Here is a 20,133-nt window from a genome sequence, read left to right as displayed (position 1 = left end):
TTGTTTCCATAAAACTTGCTATCAATTTAAGTACATATTGATAAAATACTTTTCTTATTAAGGAGATACGTCAAGTAAAACTTCATTGATTCACGTTTAAACCTTTACTTTTTTGTTACTATCTATTGTCTCATAATGATATTTGCCAAAAAGAAGTATCATTCTACCAATGGCTATATTTATTTTTTTTCCATTAGGAAATTTAAATTCTAGCCACTCTCTAACAATTTAAATGTGAGTCATTTGTTATCGTATTATTATTACGTTTATTTTAGCTTATATATTTTTCGAAAAAGAAACACTGTGACTATGGTCAGAAATGAGTTGTTTTCTGTTGACTAAGCTCAAGTTGTATGGTGTTTGTTATATCTGTATAAATTACGTAAAAAATAAATTACTTACCATACCATACCAGAAAACCTCGAGAGAAAAATATTTAAGACATCACCTCACGGAAGCAATGCCTTCACTTTGCATCGTATTTTAATTTTATAGGACATCTTACATTTACTTCTCAAAATCGTATATACAGTATTATATTTACTTATGTTAGCAAATTTTAATGCCTCTGTATATTGTTTGAACAAATAATGATAAATACAGGTACTTCTAATTCATAAATTAATTACCCAAAGCCTAATCTACCAAACATAACATTTATTTATTTACTCAAGAGAACCCAATTAACGATGTTAATTCTACAATCCGTCTTGGTGTGGTGGAATTTAAAGTAGGTGGAATGTTATACAGTCTTGAACTATGAGAGTCATAAGCAATTCATGAGGCGAGACGAGCTGTGTTGAGGAAATTGAGACATATTTGCCTACAAACGGTCTCGATCTGACTCCATAAACACTGATGAATTAGGCAATCATCTATCTTGTGAATATATTAGAATAACTTGAGTTTTACTATCAGTGCGAATATCAGAGAATAGCAATCACTATGGTTTTTGTTTTACTGTCTATAATTATTTTCCGTCTAGATGTTATCAAGAAAATAGTTTCTAATAAAAAGTGAGATATAATAGCAACTTATGTTTATATACTGGGTGCCCAAAAACATAGGATCTTAGATAATTATTAATTACTTAAATAACCATATTAAAACCTAAATAACCAAAAGGAAAAATATCTATAGAGATATGCCCTTAAGTTATATTAACCTTGATACCTTCATAACTGTTCCCAACCATGTTTATTAAAAAGTCAGCTAATTCATGAACCGAATAAAAACATCATGTCAACAACATGATTTCTTCAACAATTATTAAAAAATAAGGATAATACTTTATACAATAATGTTGTATAAGTTTTCATAACACAAGCCTCAAACTACGAATAATAAATGTTCTTTAAATATATTTGAAACAGAAAATTGCAAAGATATTGAACTATACAGTATAAATACCAATGGCAACGAATTCTATATTTATTTAGTTCAATACTAATAAATTGTATATTATTTTGCGTTCCTCAGTATCTCAATCATTCAATTGAGATAGGGACTCGACCTTGGTGCGTATTTTAACCAAAATATAAGTGAAGGATGAATGTAGAATGGTGTGAGATGATCTGTGTAGGTTTGTTACTGACTAAGATCAGCTGTTAATTAGCTAAAAACATTTATTCAAAGCCCAACTCATTGCCAATGATCAGGAACAGCTGGGTACAGTGTCGAACTATGAAAAAGCTACTGACTTTTCTCCGGATCAAATCGGTGACCTTTTAATTGATATGCGAGCACTGTCCAGTAGGAGGTCCTACAAGAAGGATGAATCGGATACAGCCAAGATTTTCCCATTATGTTGTTTTACGCAAACATGTAAACTTAAAACATACTATCAAATAGCAAGGATGGATCTGAAAGTGCATTAATAATTTATCTTGTATGAAAGTTGAATACTTGTCGAGCACTTGATCCTGTACACGCGTCAGGAATACATGAATATCAATGGGATGTAAAAGAGAAGTTCACGTTCACAGACGTAGCTCAGAGAACTTAACTGCTTCTGCAAGAAACTGTGAAATAAGTGATACCTTTTTATCGTTGTATCAGTTTTATATCATTAATAATTACGACAGCCAGCTCTAATTCTGTACAATTAATTATGATCGTGTTTGTTCAAAATGGTATGATGAACAAAAACCGATTGTTTGGGTGACGCTATTACAAACGTGTTTTTTCTCATTTTAGACACTCAACCAATTTAATATTTAGGTATACCGAATCTAAGATTTTTTCCACACAAAATAGTTCAATGGTTCTCTATATTTACCTGTTTTAGTTGTGAACAAGTTTTAAAAAGGTTACGAAAGTTTATTTGCAAAGACCATATTTTTTCTTGGTTAGTTTTATTATTTAATTAATTCCAAAACAGGTTACCGCCCCAACTAAGCCATTATATGGTAGTATTTTTACAAGACTACATGTGTGGATATAAATTTACATTTTTAGTAAAAACCCAAAGAATTGGTAAATAAAATTATGCAATACTATAGGGTTACTGTTATATATTTTATTATTAACATGCAACGCAATAATAACGTACAAAACAATTACTTGTACCAAAAAACCTCGAGAGCAAATTTTTCAAGACAACATCACCTCACGGAAGCAATGACATTAATACAAATAGCAAGTAGTACATAATATGGCTGGTGCATTTCTTTACTTATTTACTACGATTTAGTGTGGCTTTATAATATCCTGTTTTGCTGCTGCTAGAGGTGTACATTTGCCACAGTAAACACTTTGAATACCATTTAATAAACCATTAAAATACACTAATTTCGTTATATCTCTTTAACCAATGAAGATACCAAAAAACATTAAATACAAAAATTATAGCAAATTTTAAGGGCTACAATGTGGTTTGTAATTAAACCCATGTTGCCATTTGAAATTTTTGAGATAACAGCTTTTGAAACTTCAAAAAGTTTGAAAATGCGTAACATAAGTAAAAAGATAGCAAAAGGGTTGAAACCAGAGTTTTTTAAAAGCTCATTTAGCAATTAAAGTGTTATCAAAAATGAACCCCCCTCAAAATTCCACTTCTTTACAGTGAAAAGTAGTTCAAAGGGCTATTTTTTGTACGTTTTTGAACACCCTGTAAATAGGGATGAAGATAATTTAAATCTTTTTCCACTAAAATACTCAGGACTAAAGGACCTTTAAAAAGAGGTATAACACGACCCCCCTTTACATTTGAAAATTTCCCAAAAACCACCCCCACCCCCCAAAATCTGCCCTTTGGGGTGCTTTTTTGGGGTTGAAAATAATTTAGCTGAATTCCTTGGGGTCAAAATAGGGGGTTCCAGTTGCAATTAGGTTTCCATTTGCTTTCATATTGGAGCTATACAAGCCGGCCGGGTGATCTGAGACACCCTGTATATGTAAACTATGTGTTTCTTTCTACGGATATATTATTTAACCCATATTCCTTTTTTTTGTCTAATGTTTATGATACACCTCGTATTCTTCTAATGTTCTGCTTTACCTTTTAGGACCCGGCTTTATGTTATATGACGGTTTTATGTAAAAAAAAAGTCACGCAATATGTTATATCATCAGTGTTGAAGAAGAAATCAAATTCACCAGTCAAACTTGTGGATATCCATATCTTTACCTGAATCACATCTGGATACAATATTGCCGCAAAGGTCTGAATATCAACATCTGCGTATGATCTGGTTATGTTGTACGTGAGGCGATTACCAACCAAAACGTTCCCAACTTTAGATTTCCCCGACGGGCAGTTTGTCTGGTAATTTTATATTTTATTCTTCGTGTGTTAAACATTGATGATTAATGGTATGATCAATAGCAACTATTAGAAATTTCAATCCCGTGAGTATTGTAATGGGTAGCTGAGAGGTTAAATAGTGCTTGCTTAACAATCAAAATGTCGCCGGTTCGATCCTGAGAAAAGTCATACTTCAATACTTTAGTTAGTAACTTTTTGATGGTTCGAAACCGGACCAAGCTGCTCCTGGTCATTAGGCTTTAAATCAATTACCGTATACTGATTAATGAACCAGCTGATCTTGGTCAGTAACAAAGCTACACAGATCATCTCACAACATTCTAGTCTCATCCTTCACTCATATTTGGGTTAAAATACGCACCTAGGTGGCGTTACCGTCTAATAACTATTATCTAAGTACTTACTTTGTTCTTTCATCTGTTTTTATAGAAGTATACTACAAGGTAGTTTTAAAGTCTTACTTTTACGCTATAAAAATACATGTAGTAAAATCCATGATTGGAACTAAAAGAGAAAGACATTTTCCACAGCTACAAGAAAGTTTTAGTTTGAACAAGGCCAATTGTCACACACAAAATGAAAACACACATGAAGCCTTGCCGTCACTAGGGACTTGCTATGTGGCTTTGTCCCAACTAAAACTGCAACAAATGTAGACCGAACAAGTTTTTTTTTACATTTAACTGTTTGTACTCTTGTTTCTATATTTGAATAATGTTCTTGTTCACAAACTCGTAATAACTTGAATCTACTGGAAATTTTTTTAATGGTTTACTTTGACATAAAACACAGAAGTTCCAATACTTTCAGTCGATGCGACATTCTTACACACGTCATTTAATTTTATTTTCATTCCAAAGGTCAAGACCATTACTTAATTGATGCAGCAATCACTATCTTATACTTACTTATACAAATAATATTTAGTCAGTCATACAATGCAATAAATAAGCATAACAGCTCGTACACATTATAAAGAGTTGAACAAAGAAAGAAAGAGACTACTATAAGTTAACATACAAATTGAATTATAAATATATTATATGTTACAATTATCCCAATCGATCTAACACGCATACAAAATACTCTATTTAGTTAAATACTACACACACAGTACGTAATATGCCTGGTGCATTTCTTTACTTATTTACTACGATTTAGAGTGGCTTTATAATATCCTGTTTTGGTTACGTTTACTAAATTGACATGAGCAAATGCTTAGCTTTTATCCAGAAAGATTTGCGTACTGTTAATTTTAGTTGGAGTTTTGGTGTTAGTCGAGCTGGATTATTATGACTTATAGAAGAGTCAGTTTGCAGATGCAGACAATTTTCTCCGTTCTTGAGAGCGAGAGACATTGTTGGCCTCCAGCTAGGATTGGTTCTAAATCACCAGGTGACAGTGTCAAGAGTTACCTCATAGCTAACAGCTATTGGTGATTGTAAGGACTTGAACCCGAATTCCACGATAAAGGTCACAACTATTCGCCAACCAGTCTCACCCCAGTTCTTGAAATCGTTCTTCGCCAACAAAATTATACTAATCAAATGTTATTTACTGAGTATAATAACATAATAACCATGATTTAAACTGTTGGAAGTATTCAAGTGTAAAATTACTTATTACAAGCATTTGTTCCGTTTATACGAGTATTCCAAGCATGAAATGAAATGTTCGCTGATACACAACGGTTCAATCGAAGTCATTATAAAATGCAGGTAGCTACTAATAACACGAAAGTAATTATAAGTCGAAAAAATGCTCATTTTATAAATAAACTAATTGTAATCTAATTTCATGATTCGCATTAAATTTGATAATACTGCGTTACTGTGTTGTGTAATAATAATACCCCCGCCGCAGCAAACCTGCCGTCTAAGCGAATTTCCATTTGGCTGAATTGATTTTCAATTGATCTATTTAAATAACATTAGGTTTAACGAGTACCTAGGTTTGCTGCTACAAGGAAACTAATAAAGTGTGTGTTTTAAGTAAAATAATTATTGCTTAGTATAAAATAAATATATTTGCCAAGTTTGATCAAAAGATATCCATAAACAAGCAAACTACAACATTTTACAATATTCTCCATAAGAATAACATGGGAATTTTAAATTTAAATTTTTTTTAGTTTTCTCCGTAACCAATAACCGTACAAAAACACTTTGATAAACTGAATTGTTTGTTTTTTTAAGCTCTTTAAGAAGGTTTAGAGAAAAATTGGAAAATTTTGTGTTTTGAGGGTCAAAAGTGAGAAAAACCAATTTTTACCCCATAAAACCCCCCATAAAATCCTGTTCCCATGGTCCGATCATGCTGGATCGCGAACTCATTCAAGTTTATCCCGCCTTACACCTTCAAACCAAATTTCATCAAAATCGGATAAAAATTACTCAAGTTATCGTGTTCACGGACACATATATATATAAATCTATATATATATATATACATATATAAAAATTTGAACGAATGGTGTTTTTGGCCTCTGGGGACATCAAAATGAAAATGTAAATCGGTCCCGGGCCTAAGTCTTACCATGAGACCTACGGTAATAGCTACTTCCCTATAGGGAAATTCGCTAAAACAGGTGATTTGTGAAATTTAAAACTTAATTATTTTGCCATAGTATGATACCTTATCATTTGACGCAAATTAGTTACACAGTAGTTCAAGGTATCACTTGATAATCTAAAAAAAAGCTTCAAATTATATATTCTCATTTTCATTCTAAAAAAAACCCGTGAACTAATAGCCCTGTAGGAGATCTAAAGACAGTGATAGGAAAAATAGTAATTGCTATATACACAGTAGACCGGCAATGGCCTTGGTTTATCACATAATTAACTGGATTGGTAAAAATTAAAAGTAAGTAACATTAAATTCCTTTTACCAAAAAGATTTTACCAAACTATATTCTACGTAAAAATGTAATGACTTACACATAATTTAGAATAGGCCTAATACTACACATACTGCTTTAAAAACACTACTGTACTAACAAGTTTAACGCATTTATTTCAAAAGAGCAGTATTTGTTGTAACAGATAAATTCAATGAAATCGATGAACATTTCTTTGTTACAACTTTTTCCAGCCCTCTAAGGGGACAGAACTGCACACATAGTGACGAAGAAACACCTTCCCTTCTTTCGCGTAGCACGACTCTCCCTCGCAGCAGTCTGATGAGTTTTGGCACTGAAAATAAAAAAAATCAAACATTATTTTATAAATTAGTGGAAACAGAGTAAATTACTGATCAGTAGTCTTTAGAACACAACAACATCTTTCATTGGGCTCTTGATTTTGGATACTATAATTGACTATATATACCTACATAAGTTAATGATACTATATAAAAACGTTCATGTTTCTGGTAATTATTAATACAAACAATCGTAATAAATTAAATCAGCAATATGGCGCATGCTTTCTCCCATAAGCTTGTCAACCTTTATAGGGTAAGCGGTAGGAGTAATACAATTTTATAGGGAAAAATCACAAAAGTTGCAATAACCTTTGAACCGTAATTTTTAAAGCAATCTGGGTTGCATTGTTAGAATTATAAGGACCATAACACATTAATTTGAATCAAAACCGGCTTTTTCCTAAAATCCGGATTTTTTTATGCTATGGGTTATTTATCGTCAGTTAACATACGTTACAATAGCTTTTGAATCGTAGTTTTGACGGAAATAGAATTTGTAACATTTTGTTCAGAATTTAAAGGACTATAACATACTATTTTTTATCAAAATCGATTGTGCTATTTTTGAGTAAATCCAATTTTTCAGTTATTTTATGGGTTTGTATGGAAAAATCACAATAAAAGTCAAAATTTCAAAAAGGAAATATACCTGGAGGTACCATGAATTAGTACCAATATACAAAATGTCATCAAAATCGGACTACAGGTGTGGTCTGTTAGCTCTGTACACATCCACACACAGACAGGCCCACCCACACGTGGACAGACATCTCTTCGAAAAACCGCTTTTTGGGGTTCAGGGTGACCCAAAACAAATAAATCTACTCAAAAATTAAATTCGAAAATGTTTACGAAAACATAACTTTCTACAATACTATGGTGTATAGGGGGAGAAATTAAAAATGTCAATAGTGTAGGATAACTTTTATAAATATATACTTCACTTTCATTTTTATCACATATTTTTTTCATTACCTTGACACCTATCTGTGCTGTATGATGGATTAACATTAGTGAGATAGGGACCATAGAGTGTATTGCTAGCAAAGTATTTTCATACTTCAATGTGAGAGGGACAAGTTCAATTCCCATCATGTCCATAGCAGGTGGAGTAGTTTGATTATACCACTTTCCCTTAAAGCACTTTTGATTTTTTCACTTTAAATGCAACTGAAGAAAACATTCATAAAAAATCCCCCTGTTGTTTTAAGAGTTTATATTTTTTTTTTTTACGCTGAGCTTTCAGAAACATACACTACAAGGCAAAATTCAAAAAGACATTTAAACTAGCTATGACTATAAAACAAATAACTACAATAATATTAAACTGAGCTATTCCAAGAAATTAATTATTATTTGTGGCCTATACAAAATATACCTAGACAAATTTTCTTCAATTAATTGTTCCCTTATTCATAAGTACTACATTTTACTCACCGCACCAATTCCACATAATCTAAACGACGATTTTGCAGTCTGTACGTAAATTAGTATCAAAAATGAAAATAAAAACGCATGAAGAACTCTCATGGTTGTAGATCGTGTTCAAGACAGGAGTTGAACAAAGGAAAGAATGATTTTAATTGGTATTATGATAATTTTGCAAACACTATTGTGTAGGTCACAGGCTATTAACACTGATGAATTCGAGTGATAGTGGTTGAAGTAAAAACACTTAACTTGTCATACAGTCAGTGCTAAAAGCGGTCTTGACTGATTTTGCACCAAATACAGCAATATAATGCAGCTACAATAATGTGGCTGAGAAAGATATTTGAGCGTATTTTTGTATTTGTGACGTTTTTAATTATTCTAATCAAGTGTTTTAGTAAAAAGAATCTACTTATGAAATTTATGTAGGATGAAAACCAATAATTTATTTTATAGCTTATCAATGCAATTACTAACAGTTAATAATGTTTTGGTACCATGGTACTGGATTATTAAAGTCGATAGCACGTATAGGTACTAGATAAAATACCGTAATGGATCATAAACAAATTACGTTTTTGGCCCGAAAGTAAACAAAACCCTTGTACTAATAGCATTAATCCACATATGGTTATGTTTACTTTCGGGCCAAAAACATCATTTGTTTATGTTTATGATCCATACCGGGTCTTTTCTAGTATTCGTGGTGGATACCGATTCTTTAAATTACCCGAATTTCTCTCCCAACCATTTTGTAGAGCTTAAAAAAATAATTTTGTATATTGAAGCATTGTTGTGTGCAAAATTGTTACGTAGATAATATAAAAAATTGTATAATTTAAAATGCCTATGTTATTCTTATGGAGAATAAATAAACTGCTGTAGTTTACTTGTTTATGGATATATTTTAATCAAATTTGGCAATTTTGTTTATTTCATACTAAGCTATCAACATTTCAATTCAAAAAACACACTTTAATGTCTTCCCCTTAGCAGCAAAAATAAGTACTCACTAAAATTAATGTTATTGTAATAGGAAATAAATCTGACAATTTTTTGGGAATATTTTAGTAGAAATGAAGCCGGGTAAATAGAAATTCGCTTATTCTGCAGGTTTGCTGCGGTGGGGGGTATTCTCATTTTTACCCTCAAAACATAAAATTTCCCAATTTCCTCTCTAGACCTTTTTAAATAGCTTACAAAAACAAATAATTTAGTATATCAAAGTGTTTTTTTACAATAATTAGTAACGGAGAAAATTAAAAAAAATTGTAAATTTAAAATTCCCATATTTTTCTTATGGAGAATATTGCAAAATGTTGTAGTTTGCTTGTTTATGGATATATTTTGATCAAACATGGCAATTGAATTTATTTTATACTAAGCTATTAAAATTTTACTAAAAACACACATTATCAGTTTCCTTGTAACAGCAAACCCGGGTACTCGTTAAACATAACGTCATTTAAATAGATTTGAAAATCAATTAAGACAGGTGGAAATTCGCTAAGTTGGCAGGTTTAATGTGGTGGGGGTATTTTTTTTATCAGCTGTCCTCAACATTGCAATTTCAAATCAAACTTTTTCAAAAGTTACCACCATTTTGAAACGGCTAAAGATAATTTATTTCTGTTTTCACCAAAATGTTTCTTTTTAACATGGCTTTAATTTAAAATTCTGTATAATATGATTTATGTTTGAATTTCATATTTCCAAGATTTGAACTAGTAACCCTCTAGGTTTTGAACACCCTGTATAAAAAAAAAATAGTTATTACGTTATTCCTTTGGAGTTGATTTAGTGGGGAATAATTTTACTTCGTCATTGTAGGACCAACGGTTTGTCATAAATCAAATTGAGACACCTTACGTGAACCACCCTGAAGAAAAGTTACATAAGAATGCATACCTATAGTCCATTAGTCAGTATTAGATCAATAAGCTTGTTTAGGAGTGCTATCTTAATAGAACACAACCATAGACTAACCAATACAAGTAGGTAGACTTTTCATTCCATTGTAAATTTTGAAGCGTGTTTATCGTGTCAAGTCTATGTCCGGTGACACTGATCGCTAGTGTAGACGAAATTTTGTTTCGGTTATTTTAGGTTTAATTTCATGATTTGCGCTTTACTGTTCGGTTGTATAACAAGGGGACGAGTTATTGTCTATGGTAAGTTCTTTTTATTTAGTTAAACGAGGTTTTTAATGACTACCTAAAATACCAAGAAACAAATTTGTAAACAAAACACATTATCTACAGTCCGCCGGACCCGGACGGAGCTAAGAATAAAATTGGCTTCAGCTGATCGATAATGTTGAGAAATCTACTAAAGGAGTAGTTTTATCAATGATACCACGACACAACTCTTATAATGTGTACTCATTATAATTAACTGATAAAACATATTATCAGTTAGTTTAAATTCCGTACTTTCATAATTTTTGTATATTTAGTATGGACCATAGACTAACCAACACGTTTTATCTATGGTATGGACTCATTTGTATGTCCTATGTGTGTCACTCCTTAAACATTTTAAGATTAGTTAGTTATAGTATTAGCAGGCAGGTTTTGATCAATGGTTTATTTTTGCTTGTAACTTATTAGTCTTTGTCATAATTACAACGATTCGATTAGTCGATCAGCACTCGGCAGAACTTGAGGGTGGGCAGATTTTCCCATCCTTGTTAGTCAGTCGTGACGTCATCGTTGATGCGATGCAACTATCGTACTGGTATCGCATAGCTCCACAAGTCAATAGTCGATATCGAATACCCCTTCTTCTTCTTCGTTCTTTGGTTCTTTCTTTGTTTTTGTTTGGTTGGATTGCATGTAATGTCGACAAGCGTAACGAAAGAAAAGTTGTTAATCTTGTTTTCAGATATAACTCACTATAGTTTAATTTTTAATTTAAACCCGTACTTAACTTACGAGAAGTTGTTTTCTGGATAGGCCTAGTTTAACTTAAATTATACATTTTTATATTTATATGACTTAAGTATTAACTTAGGCCTAGGCCTATTAGAGGATTTTAAATGGAGACAACAGAAGATAATAATAATGGTGATCAAGTGGAATCGAAATTACACTTTGTTAATACATACGACTAATTTCTACTAAAATTTCAAGAAACCAATAGCAAATTTGTTTGCAGGCGTGCTTGTAAGCAGGATTTTGGCCATAACCTGTATAATAGCTTTAAGTTCTTGTTTATCTTTTACTTGGTCACAAGCCAAGTCCAACTTGGTTATAAGCTCCTTATTACCGATAACACAATTAGATTTGCATATGAGCGGTAAATTTAAATTACAGACCGTTCTATAACTTTAGTTTAAAAGGGTTTTCTACTATGTGACTATCAGAATCATACTTCATATTCATAGATTGTAGAGAAACAACCTAAACCTACATTAATAACAACCTACAACAACCATAACCATGATGTTAACGAATTCGCCGCGAATAACGATCAAATATCGATAGACGATATTTAGAACTACATCGACTTCCCGAATCGATCGAATCAACGATGACGTCACGACTGACTAACAAGGATGGGAAAATCTGCCCACCGAACTTGAGAACTGTCAAAACGTCAAAACAAGTGTCAAAGTTCTGCTAGTAAAAAAACTAAAACATTGATTTGATTTGTTTGTAGATGTTCGAGTTCGAGCCTAGCTCCTAAACACTGTAGTAAATGGTTATAAATTCTGAAGTTTGTTGATATGCTGCCATAGTTTTTGAAAATGTTTTATTTTAGCATTAAACCTAGAATTATTTTCCGATAATGATCCGTTTGCAATATTTTTTTGGTTATGTATACTGCCTTCTTTTTCTACCGTGCCTGGGAATAACATTGGCATCCCAAAATGGTAAGTTTATATTTTTAAATATATCTAGTATAAAATAAAACTATCATAACATAACCTAACCAACCAAACTTGCTGATGGTGAAAAAATCGCATGAAGGTTTATTAATCTAATGGATAGTTTCAATCGATATTAGCATAGCCCAGTTAAGAAACTGTACCCACATTTAATTGGCCTAGTTTAAAATAAATGTTTCCTTTCAAGGTGATTGGTAACCTAACTTAACATACTCCTAAGATTTTGTGACGTACGTAATTTTCCCGTAACACAATACACCAGTTTAATATGCCAAGTTCAATCACCTCACGTTATACAGCGCAAAGTTTCCAGATAGGTCTCAGTACGGTACAGAGATTGGTTTGGCCTTACAGGGTTCACGAAGAAATTTTACCTTTCACACTCAACTGTGCCTTGCTTTGGCTAAGGTTTACCACGTCAGCAATCTCAAACATCTAGTTTATCACATAGTTGTGCCAGGGTCCAGATCAACCCTCACGGACCGGTCACTGCTCCTTCCACCGCAGTGAGACATGGTGGCCTTCCATGGACACTAGTCGCCACCCCTGAAGAAATCGTCTCCATGTTTAGCGTACAAAATCCAGCCTGGAGCTTTGGTTCGACACACCAAGTATTGGTTAACTCCAACTGCCACTGTAGCCTGTGGTTGAAAGTCGCCCTCCTGTCATCATAGGCTGAGGCTCATTCCGCCTCACCTCTCGTCAGAGAAGGCTGGGTCTGTTGTAACTCCCACCACTCCTACTGGAGGCTCGAGCTATACTTCCCCATTGGTCACCGCTGTCGTCTGGGCATCTGGTTTCACACACAGATCCCTGTCGATGCTGTCTTTTAGAAATCCGGCTCCTTGCATGATCCCCTGTCGTTGCCGCCACATGAGTGTCCCGTCCCGCTCGTTGCACTGACACCTGGCGATACTATCGTCTGGAAATCTGACTAATCTCACGGACCCCTGTCTCTGCCCCTTCCATCGCAGTCAGCCATGTGATGACCTTCCATTATCGTTAGTACTCATCCCCAAAATCAGGCCACATGACCAGGTTCAACAAACAGATTCTTGTGTTGACGAGGTAGGCCTACTCTTAAGGCTATTCGTCGATTAATGTTTGAAACGTATACACTTTATTAAAATCCACTCTTGAGGATGGTGATGTTTCAAAAAAGGTTTATTTATGGGCCTAGGCCTATCTGCTTAACCTTAAGATACCGGTACCCCTTGATTTTAAGGCCAAATTAATTGCTGAATGGTTTATGTATGGAGGTCTTTGTAGGCCTAATCATATCAAAAATTAAAACAAATGAAATGTATGTTACTTTTAATGAATTAGATTAGTTTATGGTTTCCTCCTCTGATTTCTTTGTTAAGCGGTGTTGGTTTTAGGTTTTAGAATGACAGCTGACCAAAATTTGCCAAACTGAAAGGAGGCGTTACCAACTGTCAACGAACATCACAAGTGATCTTAGAAAACAATGTTTTAGCTCTGTAATTGTGTTAAGAGGGAATATTTATTGTTTTTCATTCTGCTCTGTTGTATTTTAGATGAAGAACATGGGGAAATGTCACTACAAAGGGCAAAAGTGGAACTCACAACATCCACCCTTCAACCTGATGTGGCTTTAGGATTAAAAAACAGAGTTGTAAGTACATTTCCACTACAGGAAAGTATGATGCTGTTATAAAGGATAGTTTAATAATTATATTAGTTAATAAGTCCAACCTTAGCATTTCATTTTTAAAGTAAGTTATTTTAGTAATGAGTTACAGTAGAGCTAAGTTCCGAATGGTAATAGCTATGTTTATAAATTTAAACTCCTCTAAAACCTCCATTTGATGTACCTTATGATAGGGCTGTAACACAGTACCTCTCGACAGGTGTTGATGTCATTAATACTGTCAATTACGTGTAGTTAGGGCAAATGTGGATTTTTAGTGTATGTTCTCGGATCAGGGCGGTGATTTGTATATTCATATTGAGATTTAAATGCCCGACCCGACCTGTTTTTCTAGTTTAGAAACTCGGGTAAGTTACTTGGCAGATTTTTTGTGGTAGCTAGCTATTGAAGTGATTTGATCTAATTTTCTGCGATTTTGAACGATGCAGGACTACATTCAGTCATCAGATGACCAGTCAGGGTAAACCAACTTAGTTGCAAGAAAATTGTGGAAACCTCTCGGTTATTCACTCATATAAATAAATAGCAGTACCAGTACCAACATTTGTATTTTATATTAACTAGTGTACATGTTGCTCGAAATTGAGCAATTGCAAAGTAGTACAGGAGTTATTTATAAACAAATAACTTGTTTAAAAACTAATAATAGTCATAATCATAAATAATAATAATAATAAATAAATAATAATAGTCATAAATTCCGATGATTTAAAAGAGTCAAGATTTTAAAAGTTTATTTACTAATGGAAATACTGACAATTTACATAACAGTCCTATTCCAGTTTAAAGGGTTTTAAACTTTTAACGATCAAACTGCCCATGGACGGGAAAAGGTAAGCTTACAATTTAAGTCAACGTAAAAAGGCTGTCAGCTTTTATAATGTACCGTACCTAAGTTATTTAGCCAATTTGTAGACAATAAGGTGTAGGCTACTTTAAACTCTACAGGACAGAGTTAGGCAAAAACTGGCAGAACTCAGAAATGGTGTTATTTATCATAGGCTTATATGCCAAATCCATAAAATAAAAATTAAATAACTAATAATTTTAAACACAAACCAACATTCAAAACTATACACATTTTTAATACAACATAGATATTACACATTGACTGTTTAAAATTAACATTATTGTATACCTTTTTAATTGTTTCTTCTCACTATTAATTTTTGCTTCACAACGGGAAATATCTGTTTCATAATCATTGAAATGGATTTATAATAAATAATCTATCATAAAGTTTAAGATTAAATAAACCTACCACATAGTTGTTTAATTTTTTGGATCAGTTGTCTGAAATTGTAAAATAGGCATTTGACAGTTCTGGTTGTTTACATTTAAATGTCAAAGCAAATGTAAACATTGTGAATTTTCTCATGCTTCCATAGAGACCAAAATTATTGATATTTAATTTCAGACAACAGCTGGAGTTTCAAAACAATGTTTGATTCCCATGTTAATCTTATGGATAAATACGAAACTTTAAAGGGCCCCAGAGCCTCACTCTCTAATTATTTCCCTAATAAGAAAGTTTCCTGCACAACTTCACGTTACGCTCTTTCCAATGACACCAAAAACATGTCAATCGGTTCAGTAGTTTCATAGGAGTAATTGTCACAAAAATCCTGCTTGCGTATTAAATAAGTAATAGATATCTAGTCTAGTATAAATAGGCAAGCATATTTCTTTAAAAAATTTTTTGGCTCGTATGCATCGCAGGGAAAATGTACGCATACTGTTGGAAAGATATTTTCCTTATGTGGAGAATACCTTCACAAATTAAAATAGACTCAAAAATAAGCACAACAAATAAATTTAAAAAAATTAACATGGACCTTATGGGTTGCCATGCTGGTGACGAAATAACAACACAATAAACAAAAAATCAAAACAAATGGAAGAAATTCCAATCACATGTTTTATTTACAGCGTAGGGTGAAAATAGAGAAGTCTGTAGGCTACATTACATATTTTTGGTTTGAGTTTTTGACCACTGGACGACCTCTAGTTTAGGTATATTAATACTCATTTATTGCAAACTGATTTGGGTTATCCGGAAATTCGTTTTTAAAGGACTACAGTTTAAGATTGAACTGTAGGATTTGTGGCAAGCCTATCTAGATGCTATGCCCGGTAGAAAGAGTAACGGAAATGTAAAGTTTAAAGTTTGTTTTGTATGTTTTAGAGAGAAAGCCAATGCCCAAGTAATATCGAATGTTCAAAACTTGGGGATCCATGTATCAGTTGTACGTTCAATGAAACTTGCATCTATGGAGGAAAAACTAACGGAACTTGTAAAGCACTGGTGAATGACTGTTTGGTGAGTAGTGACTACAATATATTTCCATATGGGCCTACTGTATTTCGTACCGGTAGGCCTAACTGATTTCCTGGCTAAAATTCCATAAAAGCCAAGTGAAAAAACAGGATGAAATATTTTCTATCTACAGTAGGCCTACTATAAAATTTACTTTATTCAACTCTTAATCGTAATTGCAATAGAAAAAAACTTCACAGCATAGGAGATTACATCAAGTGTAAGACATAAATAAAAAAATTATTTTTAGTGAGAACATTAATTGCATTTGCCAGTTTAATTACAGCTCATTTTTAGGGTTGCAATTTGTAGTTCTTACAATAAAAATTTATTTCAAATTCCATCTTTGAGGAGATGGAATGTGGTTGAGTACAGGTCGTTCCACCAGCCAGTCTCGCAGTCCCTGTTTTAGTGCACTTCGTCTCATAGTCTTGAGGTCTTGGGGCAGTACATTGATGATCTTGCGGCTGAAATTGGATGGTTGGGTTTCATACTGAACTGTGTTGTATGGTGTGCAGGAAGGCTGAAATCTGTTGCTCTTCTGGTATGGGTGTAAATCTCCATTCCTGGGAAGGTCCAGCTGGTCAGTGTCACCGGACATGAACAAAACACAAAACAACATAAGCTTCAAAATGTATAATGGAATGAGAAGTATACTTTGTTGGTTAGTCTATGATACCACCTACTTGCTTGGCGCCTTTCACAAACAAAACTGAGTAATAAGATTTGTTATTTTCCAGGGCCCAAAAGAGTTTGAGATGGAGATCATCTGCCGCTACTGCTACCAAACTGACCACTGGGAACACTCGTGTGTGCAGAAAGCTGGGTGTAGCTCCGTGGTATCTCCGAGGGGGTATTACAGGTAACTGCACCTAAATTGTCAACATCAACTGAGTTGTAAATGCTCTAATTAAATCGGTGTCGAAATAACTAATCAAGTTTATGAAATACTTTCAGTAGGCCTATAGAGCCTTTTACACCTCTGGATAGCCGTACATAGCTGGGAATGTTTTTGAACATAAAACATCTAACTGTACTTAATTTTAAAATTTTAGTCAGTCATTACTTTGTTAATTTAATCCTTGCTGGGACTCTTTTTACATATATGCTAAATTTGTGTACTATTTCTAACCGACACAAGACTCTGATTTTGATTCTATATTCAAACCCCACTGAGTTTGTGATTTCATTTAATTTCTTAGTGAATTAGCGACCATAAAGATTTTGTGTACTTTGAATCTCTTTTTAGTATATATCGTTGTTGTGTATTGTTGTTAGTGATGATATTTTTTTAATTTATCAATATAAACTTTATTCAAAAACACAAAACTGTTACAGATCATTTCCAAAAAAATTTTTAAAAACTAGCTACTTGGGATGTATAAAAAAATAAAATGAAAGCTCAATAGAGCAATGGGGGAATTGCGGCACCATCTTCAAATTGAATGCTTCGAATTTTTCGTCTAGTTCCCCGTAGCCTAAGCGAAACTGCTCGAATGATGGAAAGCTGGCTTTGGATCCTCAACCATCCGATAATTTGGGAGTATGGTTTTCTCCATTTTACAGCCAGGGCTTCGCTTGTTCTCGTCTGAAACGCTTCATATTCTTTGTGGGGGACTCCTTCCGTGGAACATATTAATGGTGTGAAGCTTCCTCTGATGTCTTCGGCTGCTTTGTCATATTTATTGTGTTTCTGAACGGCATGGTTTCGAGATATTGTTCCCCATTCTTGGTTGGCGTAAGAGGGAGCGTCAGCATTAACAATGCGATTATCAGAAAACGCTACTCTCTCAGCCTCCCAAATACCATTAACTTTAAAATCAGCTTTTAAAGCAGGCATATTGTTTGCAGGGTCAGCTTCTCTCATAATAGGCTCGACTTCAACCCCTTTCCAGGCCATATTTGCTATTGCAGCACAGTGGTCTCGATGTTGATCATGCCCATATTTGATCAATCCTCCTTTTTTACAATTTAAAGCATGTGTAAGATTCATAGGTTGATCACAACCATCACATCGTACTGGTAAATATTTATAAATGGTTTAATAAATAAATTTTTAAATAAATATAAATGGTGATAATATTTTTGATTAACATTTACAATTTTCATACGAAGATAAAAAGCAATCGTCCTCAGGCCAACTGAATGGCTACACTTGCTGAAATTAGTTGCAATCTTCAATTTTTGGACTGTCTAATAAGAGCAGGTATTTAAACAGTTGTCAACAAGAAACTGCTCTGTTCTGCCAGGTCCAACTGTACAGTGAAGCCCGAAGTCCAATGTCTCGGGAGGCGCACCTTCTTGAAGAACTTGAAGTGTAACTGGACGGGAGGCTATCGATGGTCTACAGCTCTTATACTCAGCGTCACACTTGGTGGCTTCGGTGCAGACAGGTTTGTGCAACAAATTTAATTATATCTTAATGGTGGGCCAGTTACAAACTGTGCAAAAGGAGCATTTGTGAGGTCTTATGTTGTAAGGTAGTGAGGTGGGGGCACACACTTTTCCTGTTTTCACTAACAGCCAGACTGGTCACACAGAGTACTGGGGACCAGTAGAATAGTGGTGGGGGAACTAACTTTGTATTTGTACTATCTTACCCTGTTGCTATATCAGTTTGTCCGATACCTAAAATACAAATAACCATTCTATGCAAATAGGCCATCCAAAGCCTGACCCTTTTCAATTCTTAATTCAGGGTCGATGCAGCCAGTAACTATTGTGGTTAAGTTAATCCAAACAGTTAGGCTAAGTGGGAAAACAATTATGCAATTATTGCTTCTTGATTTACAAACAAACACTAGTTCATAAAATCAACTCACTGTTCCAGGTTCTACCTCGGACATTGGCAGGAAGGTATCGGGAAGTTATTCAGTTTTGGTGGCCTGGGAGTGTGGACTCTGATAGACGTAGTGCTTATCGCTATACACTATCTCGGCCCGGCGGATGGGTCTCTTTATATATGATACTTAAGCTATTTATTAAAAGTATACTGTGATTAAAGAAAGTGTGTTTTTAAGGTTTTATCATTTTATCCTTGAGTGTCTTTCATCATTTATTATTTTAAATTAAATATATATTAGTTATGTTGCATTTGTTTCTCTAGTTTGTGAACTTAAAGAAAGCTGTTTTGAAGTGGCACTTCCTCTGGACACAGTATGATCGCAAAACCGTACAGGACGTATGATCTGATACGCAAGTCATAAGGAACCACACATTGTGTACGGTAAATCTGCTTATATAGGCTACCTGATATGCATAGGAACTAGTCAAGTGAGAATCAAATATTGTGATAATAATATTAAGTTTAAGAAGTAAAGCTTTAGTTGTGTGTATTTTACTTTTTTATACAGTGTGTAAATTAAATCTTGAAACAAATCTGTATTTTTATTACCAAAATAGATGGAAAAGTTCTGTTTATGGGAATAATTGTTAACAATGGTTCCACAATTTGTTACATAAAAAATATTTTTAACCACTCTAGCAGAGTATAGCTGGGGGTAACTTATTTTTTTAATAACAACCCCTATTGAGTGACCCCTCATTTTGAAGGGTTTGTCAAAAGAAAAAAAAATGACGCAAACCCGAGGTAGATATGTCACCCCTAGCCTTAATGGTGGGTATTCCAAAATTTAATTCATGTGAAAAAGCACCCATTTTGGAATACCTACCGTTTTGGTTAGGCGTGAGATATTCACCTCGGATTTGCGTTATTGTGTTTATTTTGAGAATTAAATACTCCACAGACCACCCTTTTTACTGGGGCTTATTTCATACCCCAACCCCTCCTCCAAGGCCCCACTAGAAAAAACTTTTCTAGTGGGGCCTTGCCTCCTCCTCCAATCTACGTAAGT

The 20,133-nt window shown here is 33.8% G+C and overlaps 1 protein-coding gene and 1 long non-coding RNA gene across 2 annotated transcripts; one reads left to right on the top strand and one right to left on the bottom strand.

The window, feature by feature from the left end:
* Positions 1-6,761: 6,761 nt before the first annotated feature.
* On the bottom strand, positions 6,762-8,593 carry LOC128996107 (uncharacterized). Its single transcript, XR_008491016.1, has 2 exons — positions 8,408-8,593; positions 6,762-6,960 (listed from the first exon to the last, which is right to left on the bottom strand). It is a non-coding gene; the product is annotated as an uncharacterized LOC128996107 (long non-coding RNA).
* Positions 8,594-12,019: 3,426 nt separating this feature from the next.
* Positions 12,020-19,286, top strand: LOC128996881 (TM2 domain-containing protein almondex). Its single transcript, XM_054422405.1, has 6 exons — positions 12,020-12,275; positions 13,829-13,926; positions 16,148-16,282; positions 17,020-17,141; positions 18,529-18,672; positions 19,110-19,286. Exons 1-6 carry the CDS (start codon positions 12,191-12,193, stop codon positions 19,243-19,245), a joined length of 720 nt encoding a protein of 239 aa, XP_054278380.1. The 5' UTR covers positions 12,020-12,190; the 3' UTR covers positions 19,246-19,286.
* The last annotated feature ends 847 nt before the right edge of the window (positions 19,287-20,133 follow it).

Source organism: Macrosteles quadrilineatus, unplaced genomic scaffold (assembly GCF_028750875.1).
Source record: "Macrosteles quadrilineatus isolate MER2022 unplaced genomic scaffold, UCM_ALF_1.0 Scaffold_6__1_contigs__length_79288215, whole genome shotgun sequence".
Lineage (NCBI taxonomy): Eukaryota > Metazoa > Arthropoda > Insecta > Hemiptera > Cicadellidae > Macrosteles > Macrosteles quadrilineatus.
Note: the sequence above shows the minus strand (reverse complement) of the source record. Positions and strands in the feature narration are given on the sequence as shown.